This window comes from Lynx rufus, unplaced genomic scaffold, assembly GCF_022079265.1.
Source record: "Lynx rufus isolate CCGP_SWC_20201006 ecotype Redwood Valley unplaced genomic scaffold, mLynRuf1.p SCAF_22, whole genome shotgun sequence".
NCBI lineage: Eukaryota > Metazoa > Chordata > Mammalia > Carnivora > Felidae > Lynx > Lynx rufus.
The window spans coordinates 5,667,403-5,680,988 of record NW_025814837.1 but is presented as its reverse complement, the minus strand read 5'-3'; the positions used below and the strand labels follow the sequence as shown (position 1 = coordinate 5,680,988).

General features: G+C 39.7%; 1 protein-coding gene across 2 annotated transcripts in view; it reads right to left on the bottom strand.

Moving 5' to 3' along the window:
- The window catches only part of TPGS2 (tubulin polyglutamylase complex subunit 2), a 69,877-nt gene that overhangs the window by 49,771 nt on the left and 6,520 nt on the right, over window positions 1-13,586 (bottom strand). For both annotated transcript variants that reach the window (XM_047086943.1, XM_047086942.1), the window contains exon 2: window positions 5,079-5,158. In XM_047086943.1, coding sequence (XP_046942899.1) covers window positions 5,079-5,158 — 80 coding nt within the window. The remainder of the gene's footprint in view (window positions 1-5,078; window positions 5,159-13,586) is intronic.

The following is a 13,586-nucleotide window of genomic DNA, read 5'->3' as shown; positions in this document are numbered from 1 at the left end:
TAGGCAGAAGAGGTTATATATAAACCCCATGGTAATCATCTATAAAAAAAAACCACTGATAAATCTGCAAAGAATAAAGACAAAGAAATCCAAATATATCATTAAAGAAAATCATCAAACGATGAAAGAAAGAAAGGATAAGAGAAAATCTTCAGAAACACAGAAAATCTTCAGAAAATGTCAATAAATACATTTCTATCAATAATTACTTTGAATGTAAATTGACTAAACACTCCAATCAAAAGACACAGGGCGACAGAATGGATTAAAAACCAAGATCCATCTATATGCTATCTGCAAGAGACTCGTTTTAGACTTAAAGACACTTGCAGATTGAAAGTGAGGATATGGAAAAACATCTATCATGCAAGTGGATGTCAAAAGATAGCCACACTAGCAATACTTACATCGGACAAAATAGACTTTAAAACAAAGACTGTAACAAGAGACAAAGAAAGACACTATATAATCATAAAGATTACAACCCAACAAGAAGATATAACAATTGTAAATATTTATGCACCCAACAGAGAAACACCCAAATACATAAAAGAGCTAATTACAAACTTAAAGGAAGTAATCAATAATAATATAATAACAGTAGCAGACTTTCACGTCCCACTTACAACAATGGACAGATCATCTAAACATAAAATCAACAAGGAAACAATGGCTTTGAATGACACACTAGAACAGATGGATTTAACAGATACATTCAGAACATTCCATCCTAAAACAGCAGAATACACATTCTTTTCAAGTGCACACAGATCATTCTCCAGAATAGAGCACATTAGTCTAGGAAACAAACCTCAACAAATTCAAGAAGATGAAAATCATACCATGCATATTTCCTGACCACAATGCTATGAAACTAGAAGTCGACCACAAAAAAAAATCTGGAGAAACCACAAATACATAAAGGTTAAAAGACATGCTACTGAACAATGAATTGGTCAACCAGGAAATGAAAGAAGAGATAAGTACATGGAAACAAATGAAAATGAAAACATAATGGTCCAAAACCTCTGGATGCAGCAAAAGTGGTTCTAAGAGGGAAGTTTATAGCAATACAGGCTTACCTCAAGAAGCAGGAAAAAGCCCAAATAAACACTCTAACTTTATATGAAAGTGTTTATATTAAACACTCTAACAAAACCTAAAACTAGCAGAAAGAAATAAATACTAGAGCAGAAATAAATGATACAGAAGGTAAACAAACAAACTAAAAAAAAAAAAAAAAACCCCAGTAAGACAGATCAAAGAAATCAAGAGCTATTTCTTTGAAGAAAATCAATAAAACTGACAAACCTGTATTCAGGTTTATCAGGAAAAAAAAAGAGAAAGAACTCAAATCACAAACAAGGGAGGGGAAATAACAACCAATCCCACAGAAATACAATAAGAGAATAAAATGAAAAACCATATACTAACAAATTGGATGACCTAAAAGAAGTGGATAAATTTCTAGAAACATATAAACTACCAACACTGAAACAGGAATAGAAAATTTGAACAGACCAGCAAAGAAACTGAATTATTAATCAAAGAACTCCCAATAATCAAAATTCCAGGACCAGAGGGTTTCACAAGTGAATTCTACCATTTAAACACTTAATACCCATTCCTCTCAAACTATTGCAAAAAACAGAAAAGAAAGGAAAACTTCCAAATTCATCCTGTGAGGCCAGCATTACCCTGACATCCAAACCAGATAGAGACACCACTGAAAAAGAGAACTACAGGCCAACATCCCTGATTAACATAGATGCAAAAATCCTCAAAAAAATATTAGCAAAGCAATCCAGCAATACATTAAAAAAATCATTCACTAGGATCAGGTAGAATTTATTCCTGGATTGCAAGAGTAGTTTGCAATGTTTACAAATCAATCAACCTGATACATTACATCATTAACAGAAAGGATAAGAACCATATGATCATTTTGAAAGACACAGAAGCAGTATTTGACAACGCCAAACATCCATTCACGATAAAAACCCTCAACAAAGTGAGGGAATATACCTCAACATAAAAAAAGGTCACATATGAAAACTCCACAGCTAACATCATCCTTAATGGGAAAAAAGATTTTTCCCCTAAGGTCAGGAAGAAGACAAAGATGTCTACTCTCACCACTTTTATTCTACATAGTACTGGAAGTTCTAGCCAAGTAATCTGACAACAAAAAGAAATACAAGGCATCCAAATTGGTAAAGTAGTAAAATCACTATTTGCAGATAACCTGATACTCCATATATAAAACCCAAAAGATGACAGCAAAAAAACTTCTACAACTGATAATTCAGTAAAGCCACAGGACACAAAATCAATGCACAGAATTCTGTTGCATTTCTATATACCAATAATGATGCAGCAGAAAGAGAAATTAATTAAAAAATACCATTTCCAACTGCACCCAAAATAATAAGATACCTAGGAACAAACCTAACCAAAGAGGTGAAAAAACCTGTACTCCAAAAAGTATAAAACACTAATAAAAGAAATGAAGACAACACAAAGAAATAGAAAGACAGTCCATGCTCATGGATTGGAAAAACAAATATTGTTAAAATGTCTATACTACCCAAAGCAATCTACAGATTTAATGCAATCATATCAAAATACCAACAGCATTTTTCACAGAACTAGAACAAACAATCCTAAAATTCATAGAGAACTACAAAAGACCCTAAGTAGTCAAAGCAGTCTTAAAAAAGAGTGAAGCTGGAGGCATCATAATTCTGGTCTTCAAGTTATATTGCAAAGCTGTAGTAATCAAAACAGTATGGTACTGGCACAAAAATAGGCACATATATCAACAGAACAGAGAACCCAGAAATAAACACACAACTGTATGGTGAATAAATCTTCAACAAAGTAGGAAAGAATATCCGATGCAAAAAAGACAGTCTCTTCAACGAATGGTTCTGAAAAAACTGGTTGGCAATGTGTCAAAGAAAAAACTGCACCACTTTCTTATAGTATACACAAAAATAAATTCAAAATGTATTAAAGACCTAAGTGTGAGATGTGAAACCTAAAAATCTCAGAAGAGAACATAGTAAGTAAAGTAACATCTTTGACATCAGTCATAGCAACTTTTTTCTAGATATGTCTCTTGAAGCAAGGGAAATAAAAGAAAAATAACCTATCGGATAGACTACATGAAAATAAAATGCTTCCTACACCGCAAAGGAAACGATCACCAAACTAAAAGGCAATTGACAAAATGGGAGAAAATATTTGTAAATGATGTATCTAATAAAAGGTTAATATCCCAAATATATAAAGAACTTATAAAATTCAATACCCAAAAAACCAATAATCCAATTAGAAAAATGGGTAGAAGACATGTACAGACATGGTCACCAAAACATGAAAAGATACTCAAATCATCACTATGACAGTCTCACTCCTCAGTATGGCTAAAATCAATAACACAACACAAGAAACGAAGAGGTGCAGGGGAGGGTGTGGAGAGAAAGGAACACTTGGGTACTGGTGGTGGGAATGTATACTGGTGCAGCCATGGTGGAAAACAGTACGGAAGTTCCTCAAAAAGTTAAAAATAGCACTAGCCTGTGATCCAGCCATCGCACTACTGGGTATTTACTCAAAGAATGCACAAACACTAATTCAAAGGGACACATGCAACCCTATGTTTATACAGCAGCATTATTTACAACAGCCAAGATATGGAAGCAGTCCAAGTCTCCATGGACTGATGAATGGATAAAGAAGATGTGGTATATAAATACAATGGAATATTATTTGGCCATAAAAAAGATGAAATCTTGCCATTTGCAAGGACATGGATGTAGCTAGAGTATCATGCGAAGTGAAATAAGTGAGTCAGAGAAAGACAAATACCATATGATTTCACTCATATATGGAATTCAAGAAACAAAACAAAGAAGCAAAGGGAAATATGAGGGAGGAGGGAGGGAGGGAGGGAGGGAGGGAGAGGGAGAGGGAGAGGGAGAGGGAGAGGGAGAGGGAGAGGGAGAGGGAGAGGGAGAGAGAAAGAAATAGTCTTAATTATAGAGAACTGATAGCTACCAGAGGGGAGGGAGCTGGGGAATGGGTTAAATAGGTGATGAGGATTAAAAAGTGCACTTGTCATGATGAGCAGGGTGATGATGTATGGAACTGTTCAATTACTACATTGTACACCTGCAATTAATATAACATTGTATGTCAACTAACTGGAATTAAAATTAAAACTTAAAAAGAAAAATAAAGCACAAACTCATGATGATTTAAGAAGCCTGCATGTCCTGGTCCTTACCAATCTCTCTCCCTTGCTCTCTTGTGCACCAGCCACAGGGACCTTCTTTATGCTCTTAGAAAACTTAATCCTTCCCATTTCAAAGCCTTCCCACAGGTTGAAAGTCCCTTCTCAGAGCCCATCTGTCTGGTTAACAACTCCACATAACTTCTTTAGGAAAAACCTTTCTTAACCTCAAACTAGGTCAGTCCTCCTGACAATGCTCCCTTTACCTCTCTCTCACTGTGCTAAGTCTGCTTGGTAATTATATTCATAACGATCTACACTATGTCTTACACAGTAACATTAAGAGGTAAGGAACCGTTTTTTGATTACCACTGAATCCCCAGGAATCAACACCAACCACAATGCCTGGCCCAGTTTAGGAGCTTAAAACTTCTACTGAACAAATGAATAAAAGTTCAGAGGAGCGTTGGAGAAGCAGTAGCTATTAATCTGGTTAAGTACTTCCCTGTAACACTTATCCACATTCTGCTCAGCATGCTTATTAATATTTAATTTTTCCTTTCCTTCCTGAATTTTTAGCTTTGTTGTATACAACTATGAATGTTCCACTGCCTCCAAATGATAGTGAGGCTCACAGGAGATGCTCCAGGCTGAGGAAATGGTATGGAACTGAAAGGAATGTTAAATGGCCTGAACATAAAAGAGAAAATTGAACTCTTCCTTGAAGGCAGCTGTGGCCTGAGATAAGAACAGGTTTCCTGCCCTAATTTTTCCTTCTTTAGGGTCACTGAAGTTGACCTCTCTTTGTGGGGATGTAAGGATTCAAAAGGGCAACACTTACTTGTTCCCATGAGGAAATCATATGACGTTCAGCAGGAGGCTTTTCTATGATAGTCACGTCTGTCACACCTGGGGAAGATTCTGGAAGAGGAAAAAGAGTCTGTAGAGCTGCAATAGGCCCGCTCTTATATATTTCAATACTAGAGGCTGACTAACTGTTGATGAGTACTCTAGGAATATCAGATTCCTCTGAGCAGCATTTATTACCCATGTGATAAAAACAGGAAGAGGGGTGCTTGGGTGGCTTAGTCGGTTAAGCATTTGACTCTTGGTTTCAGCTTAGGTCATGATCTCACAGTTCATGTGTTTGAGCACCACATTGGACTCCGCGCTGTCAGCATGGGATTCTCTCTCCCTCTCTCTCTGCCCCTCTTGGGTTCTCTCTCTCTCTCTCTCTCTCAAAATAAATAAATAAACTTAAGAACACAAAAAACAAAACAGGAAGAATTGCTCAGTCTTTTGAAGGCACTCAGTCCCACAACCTAGGACCATGGAGTCAACCTGGCCGAAAGGACATCATCGAATACCCCCTACACCCAGTCACAGCTTAGTAATTCAGCTGTTGAACAAAAATCAGAGATTCTATGTTCCTAGTGATTTCATACTGAACATCTCAGTGAGCTGAATTTATGCACTTATGACATGGTCAAAAGGAATAAGGAAAAGCACCCCAATAAACTTTTACAAGATACAACACTTGTTTGCTAATTTTTCTTCCAAATAAAACTCATCTTCTACTCTATGAGATCCAGGGTTTAGTAGGCTAACATTATGGAAAATGGACTCTATCCAGAAATATACTGAAAACCAAATAAATCATGTCTCTAAATCTTTAAAGCAGGAAAAGGTCTTTAAATCTCTTTGTGGAGATATGTTCCATCATTCATTCTGAGGTAAAAGAGAAGCCACCTGAGTTGGAATACAACAGATTTTAAGACCTCCTACATTCTCCACTTGTCTGTATTTACCCATACTCAGGATCTTTAAGTCCTTAATCTCAGACACAAAATCTTTTATCAGTGGAACTGTGTTCCTTACAAAAAAATACACTTTTGAAGTCCTAATCGCCAGTACCTCAGACCATGACTTTATTTGCATATGAGGTCATTGACTACGTGATTAGTTAAGATGAGGTCCCACTGGAGTAGGGTGGATCCCAAATCCAGTATGACGATGTCCTTATAAAAAGAATGCTTTGTGGAGAGACGCACAGAGGGAAGAGGGCCACATGAAGGTGGAGAATTGGAGTGACACATCCATAATACACGGAACACTGAGAACTGCCAGCAAACCAGCAGAAGCTAGAAAGAGGCAAAACGAGTTCTTCCCCTCCAGGCTTCAGAATGAGCATGACACTGCCAACTCTTTGGGTTCAGGCTTTTGGCCTCCAGAATTGTGAGAATTTATTGTTCTAAGCTACCTGCTTTGTGGTACTTTTATGACAGCCCTAGCGAACAAAGCCTCTGCTCTTTTCTCTTTGCCATACTGCACACACTGTCCCCAATGTCACCACTATTTTAGGCCACGGACACTGCAAGTGTCGACGCAATCAAAGCCACAAACTCTGTGTGCCTGAGCCACCCTCAGCATACCACCAAAGGACCTTGTCCATACCTCGGCTTGCTTCTTATCTGATCTTTTCAGTTCTCCCTGTGATCTGGAGGATAAGGCCCTTACTATACTGGTCTGGTCTTATCTCCTTCCACCCTCTAGTCCAAACTCTCTGTTCCAGTGGGTCAGTTCCCTCATTGCCTCCACCCCTCTGTCCCCCACCCCCCAAACTAAATCTGCACTCATCTTTGATTATGCTGTATCCCTTTCCTATTATACACACCCAAATATGTCCATGTGTCTCTCCACCTACGCAAGTCCTACTCACACTCCAAGGCCATGCTGAAGTTCCACCTTCTCCATGAAACCATTTTGGATGTTTTTTTTTCCCTGATATCCTAACCCATCACATGCAGGGTTGGGGTCACATATGTTTATACTTAAGTATATTCTATTTTGAACCATATCTTGGTTATTTACTAGGAGTAAATACTGTAATCAGGGAATGTATTCAAATGAATTTTTAAAATTTCTTAGAATATGACAGAGACTTCTAAACTAGTTTAATGTGTAAAATGGTTCCTGGGCCCAATCCCTCCGACATTTTTGTGGGGAGATTTTCTCATACCAAGAAGCAATTCTCGGATACCCCGATGTCCCACAAGGAGATGGCATCAGATCCCAATGTTTATGGGTTCAGTCTGTAAGACCTTCCCCACTTCAGACACCAGACACAAGTTCACGTTGTCACCTGTGCTTCTGACTGATCTGCAAAAGACTGGGGGTTCTCATGACCCCCTCTTCTCATACTTCAGACACCAGTCAAAAGCCCAGACTAGCTATAAATCAGGAGGTTCCTCAGACCCCCTCCTCAAGTTGCATTAATTTGCTACAGTGGCTCACAGAACTCAGAGAAACATTTTCCTTACTAGATTCCTGGTTTATTATAAAAGGATATAACCCAGGTACAGCCAGATGAAGAGATGCTTAGGACAAGGTATGTGGGAAGGGTCACAGAGTTCCATGCCTTCTCCAGGCAGGCCACTGTCTCCAAATCTCCAGGTGTTCACCAACCTGGAAGTTTCGGGTTTTTATGGAGGCTTCATTACACAGGCATGATTAAATCATTGGCTGTTGCTGTATCCCAAGATATGAACTTTGTGACAACTTAGAGGAAACTATGATGCATAGAAAGGGTACTAGCATAATTACAGAATCAGTGAACCACACTGTGATATTCTGACCTCTAAGAAATATATATTTGCTCACTCAGATAACAGCTGACCCTTGAACAAAGCAGGATTAGGGCTGCTCACTGCCTGAAGGTCAGGGGATGGGACTGAAAATGCCAATCCTCTAATTCCATGTTTGGATCCACTGGTAACTAGTGCTCATCCTTAAGTGCTTTCCAAAAATCACCTCATTAACATAATGAAAAATCTTTACCACTCTTAACACTTATGAAATTACAAGGGTTTTAAGAGCTGTAAACCAGGAACTGTGGACTAAGACAAAATATACAGGTGACCCTGGACCAATATGGGTTTGAACTGCATCGGTCCACCTGAACACTTACTTTTTTGAATAAATACAATATGGTACTATAAATGTATTTTCTTTTCCTTATGGTTTTGTTAACTTTTTTTTCTAGCTTACTTTAAAGTACAGAATACAATACACACAACATACAAAATACGTGTTAATTGACTGTTTATGTTATCGGTAAGATTTCTGGTGAACTGTAGGCTACTAGTTACATTTTTTGTGGAGTTAAAAAGTTATATGCTGATGTTTTACTGCACTGTTGGGGGTGGAGGACTGAGGAGCCCTAATCCCGCTTTGTTCAAGCTTTCACCTGAGTGAGCAAATATATATTTCTTATAAGTCAGCATATCACAATGTGGTTCACTGATTCTGTAATTATGCTAGTGCCCTTTCTACGCATCAGAGTTTCCTCCAAGTTGTCACAAAGTTCAAATCTTGGGATACAGCAACAGCCCAATAAAGGAGGCTGAGAATGCTGGACTCCACATATTCTAGTCTTGCTTTATACATTCACCACTTGTGTGACCTTAGATGAGTCTTCACTTGTCTTAGCATTCAGAGAGACAAGACTTATAAGAATATTTCCCTTGATAATGGAAGCTGAAGAAGCAGAGATAACGGTGCTTTGGAAACATAAAAACTACCATATACACAATTTTTTTTTCTGCTTTCCGGTCAATGTTCTTTCTAAGATACTGTGAAGCACAGTACTAAGGTGGAAAAACACTGTGAGCTTTAAGCCGTCACACTTGGGGTAAGTCCTTGCTATGCCCCTGACTGATTAGGATGGAAGATGCTGTCTCGCCCTTCAGGGGTGGCCCATTTGGTAAATGTTCCCACCAAAGGTAAGACAGTGAATAATAAATGTTATTACTGACACTTTATAGCGAGGACAAGAGGGTGAGGATAGGCCACTCCAAGTGGCTAGGCTGACTTCATGTATGGGTCTAGTTAAGAGTTTATGTACAAACCTCATTGTGTGCCCCTTAGCAAAGCCCTTTAGCAATTAACCTATGCAAATGCAGACTCTAGCTTTAATCAGTCTTAGCAGACTATTACTCCAACTGCAGTAAAACAGCACAATACAGAATTCTTTGTCAACAATCCACTGGTTGCATAATGATGTCATCTAACTACACCCAGGAGGCAGTCTAGTGGGTAGGGTTGCTGGAGGACACATATTTCATATAAACCAGTATAAGCACCTGACATTAAGCTTTTGATTGCCAACCCACCCATTTCAAATACATTCATCTTACATAAATAAATTGCCAGCTATATGACACAGCTACAATCTAAACAATCAGGAACCAGGGCACCCCACTCATTAAGTTCCCCTTTTAAAAAGCCCTGAGTAACTGGGGTAACTGATGGTTTGACTGACCTTGCCTTTCTCCTCCCATGCCCAAATTCCCACACCTAAATTTTAAATTCACCAATAAAGAGTGATTCTGTGAAACCCTGGCCTCCCCACCCTTGGGCCCCAATAAAAGATACAGGTCTGCTCCTCATCCCCGCCATCGGGCTGTGTGGCCCTCAGGCCTGGCATGTGCCCTCTAGGACCTGTGCACAATAAATCCTTTCTTCAAAGTTCCCTAACTGTTGTCGCTGAGGTGCAGCTTGCAAGCATAGTAAGAACCACAGGTGCCAGTCCAGGTGCAACATTAACACTGGCTCCAGTCAGGAAAATGTGGGGGCTCATCACCAATCCTACATGCCCAGGTGAGTGCCTGAGGCATTCCTAGCCGATAGCATCACTATGAATAGGCTGAGACAGACAAGCACACAATGATTCAGTGGGTAACAGGTTCAGGTTCAGGGTCTACAAGGCTTAGACAGAACTGCTGTGATGCTATTACAGATGAGGGTATGAAACTGAATAAAAGAAACTTCATTTAAAATGGAGTCAGGAGGCCAAAAGAGGGAGCCTGCAAGGTCTACCACTCTGTCAACTTCACACTTCAACAGGAAGAGAAGTACCCTGCATTCCCAAGAAGCCTTTGTTACTCTAGTAGGAGGAAAGAATTTCTCCTTGCCCAGCAACAACCCAGCCAATGAAAAACCATCACTACTCTGAACTCTCACTGTCCGCCAATGAACTACCTTCAAAGCAGCCCCTTCAATTCCTTCCTTTTTCTCTGTTTCTCGTCTTTCATTTCTATACTTGCCTCCTGTTTGCCACAGCTTGTATGTCTAGAATTGCAATTCTCTGCTATTCCCCCTCCCTCCCAAAAAATCATTTTGCTGATAAAATAACTGGCTGTTTTACTTTTAGGGCCAAAAAGGACATATGATACTTTAAACACCTCCAGGATAGGCCAATTGGTCAATATGCTGGCTTTAGAAACCATCCTATAATAAATTGTTTAAGATGTACCCACTGTAGGGACTTCGTTATACAATACAAACAGCACTGGTGGGGAGGAGGTGCTGAGGATGGAGAAGAGAGGGATATAAAATAAATTTCATTTGTACAATGCTCTATTTCAGGGAAGTAGTATAAATTATCGTTTAATCTTTCAATGATCTTGTAAAGCAGGTATCATTACTCTCATTTTTTAAAAATGCTTTTATTCCTTTTTTTTTTTTTTTTGAGAGAGAGTGAGTGAGTGGGGAGTGGGGTGCAGAGAGAGGGAGAGATCCCAATCAGGCTCCACACTGACAGTGCAGAACCTGATGTGGTTCTTGAACCCACAAACCATAAGATCATGACCTGAGCCAAAACTAAGAGTTGGACACTTAACTGACTGAGCCACCCAGGTGCCCCTACTCTTATTATTATGTTTTTTAAAGATAAGGAAACAGGATGAGAAACATTAAATAATTTCATAGAACTAAATCTCTAACCACAACTGCAACATGAAGCCTAATGCTTTTTCTACCATGTTGTCTTAGCTAATTCCGACATGGGATGGGAGGGAGCTTTCCCCAAACCACCAAGCAATTCTCAGACATCAGCTTGGTTTCCTACAATTCAACTCAATTCTGACATCATCTACCTAGAGACAGCATCCACAGGCTAAGGGCTCAGTCCCACAAAACTGCCTTCTACTTCAGATGCCAGTTCCAAAGCCAAGTTGTTATTTGTGCTTCTGACTGACTATAAATAAGAGGTTCCCCCTTATTGAATCTCTTCTTTGGTTCAATTAGTTTTGCTAGAGCGACTCACAGAACTTAAGAAACCTATTTTCTTAACAGATTACAAAGGATGTTATAAATCAACAGTGAGATAAAGAAATGCATAAGGCAAGGTCCCAAACACAGGAGCTTCTGTCCTCATGTGTCTGGGGCCCGACACAATGGCAAGTGGAAGACTTCTGGGTCATTAACCCGGAAGCTCTGCAAGCCTGCTCCTTTTGGACTTTTATGGAGGCTTCATTACATGGGCATGATTGAGGAAATCCCTGACCACTAGCAATTCATTCAATCTCTAGCCCCTCACCCTTCCCTGGAAATCAGGGACCAGAACCAAAAGTTCTAACCCTCTAATCATAGTTGGTTGTCCAGGCCACCAGCCCCCATCCTTATTAGGTTACCTAGGGGCTTTCCAGAAGGTACATTAACATAACAAAGGACAGCTTTTTATCACTCTCCTCACTTAGAAAATTCTAAAGGTCTTAGAAAGTCTGCTAGAACCAGGAAGACTAAATATGTATTTCTTATTATAAATGACAATATCACAGATAGCCGAAAGCATTATGAAGATGTTTAGAAAGCAATAGCAATAACAAGCTGTCCTTGGTCTATTAAGATGTGACAGGATAAGTACTATCTGATGAGACATAGTTATCCCCACTCTCCGGCCTTTGTGATCAATGGCAAGCATTTGTGAGCAGCCTGGCTAGAATAACCTGTATGGCAGAGTAAGGAAATATTAAACAGCATGCATATGAAACTCAGGTCTTTAGACCCAATAGTCCACTCCAGGTAACTATGTGACATGCCACAGATGAAAACTCTCTGTGGTAGCTTATTCCAAAGACAGGTGTTATCAGTTCCTTCCTTTCCTGCCAGCCCATACCAGGAGAAGTCTATTTCTCCACCTTCTTGAATTTGGGGTTGGCCTGTGACGGCTTTGAGCAATAAAATACAGCAAAGAGATGCTGTGCCAGTTTGGACTTAGATAGGACTGGCAGTTTTCCTCTTCCTCTCTGTGCCCTGAGGGACCACACAATGAATCCAAGCTACTCTTTCGAAGAGAGAATGTTGAGAAGCACTGAGAGGCCAGAAATGAGTGCAAAAGCCATCTTGGACTTCCAGCCTAGCCGAACTTTCAAATAATTCCAGTCCCAGCTGCCATCTAATTGCAACCACTGGAGAAACCCAAAATGAGAACTATCTCAGCTGAGCCCAGTCAACTGGGAGAAACAGTAAATTGCTTATTCCAAGCCACTATGTTTTGGGGTGGTTTGCCACCCAGCAATAGATAACTGGGACACACACCCTAACAGAAAACAAATCTCTAAGCCAACATCTCTGATGTAATTAATGAGGACCTGCTATGTCCTCAGCTTGGGAGACTTACTGCCAGAGATTAGGAATTTAAGTAGAAGACACTGTCTCAAGAAATACTGCCTAAACATTACAAACATGAAACGGAAGTGAAAACTTTAAGACAATATATATGTTAAACTGAGTGATACAGACCCTAAGGGCCTCAGGAGTTAAAGACAGAGAGGGAGGTAGATAAAGACTGAAAAAGTGACTGGCTCACTGAACACCTACTCCTGCTCCCTCCTAGTGTGCTTTCCTGTATTTTAGAGATTTGACAGCTAAAGGCTAGATTTCTCAGATTCCCCTGCAGCTAGGCTCCCTCAGGAGACCCATATTCCTGCATGGAAACTCACTCTCCTACAGATTGGGAGGAGGAGAGGCAGAAGGCAAATGTGAGATTGGATCTTCTCACAAACAGAGCTGCAAAAGGCACTTCTCAAGTCTGCAGCTTCGTTAGCACACTAGCTGTAGGTACTTCCCTCTTAGCACCCCCCTTCTGCAGGATGGTTCTCAACCTGGAGTCCACTCCCGTTAGCTCTCCCAGTGATTTTGTGAGCTAATGTCCCTTCATCGATCCACTGCTGCCTGACTAGCTAAAGGGTTTTTCTAGCCTTAAATTAGCTAGAGTGTATTCCATGGTCTGCGACCAAGAACTCTGACACACAGTCTGCATTTGTGGATTCAGAGGTGACTTTTCAGGAGAGGCAAAGGTGTACAGGTCAGAGAAAGTGGTCATTTACATGACTTAAAAATTGTGGCCACAGAGCTGAAGTATGAGAGATTCTGGAATCCAAGATGTGATGATAAAGGTCTTTTATTTTTTAGACATTAAAGGTCTTTAGAGCCAGAAGAGAAAAAATAATGCAGAAATCTCTCTGACTAAATACGAATATTCAAAGGGAATAACTGAAGAGTGTTA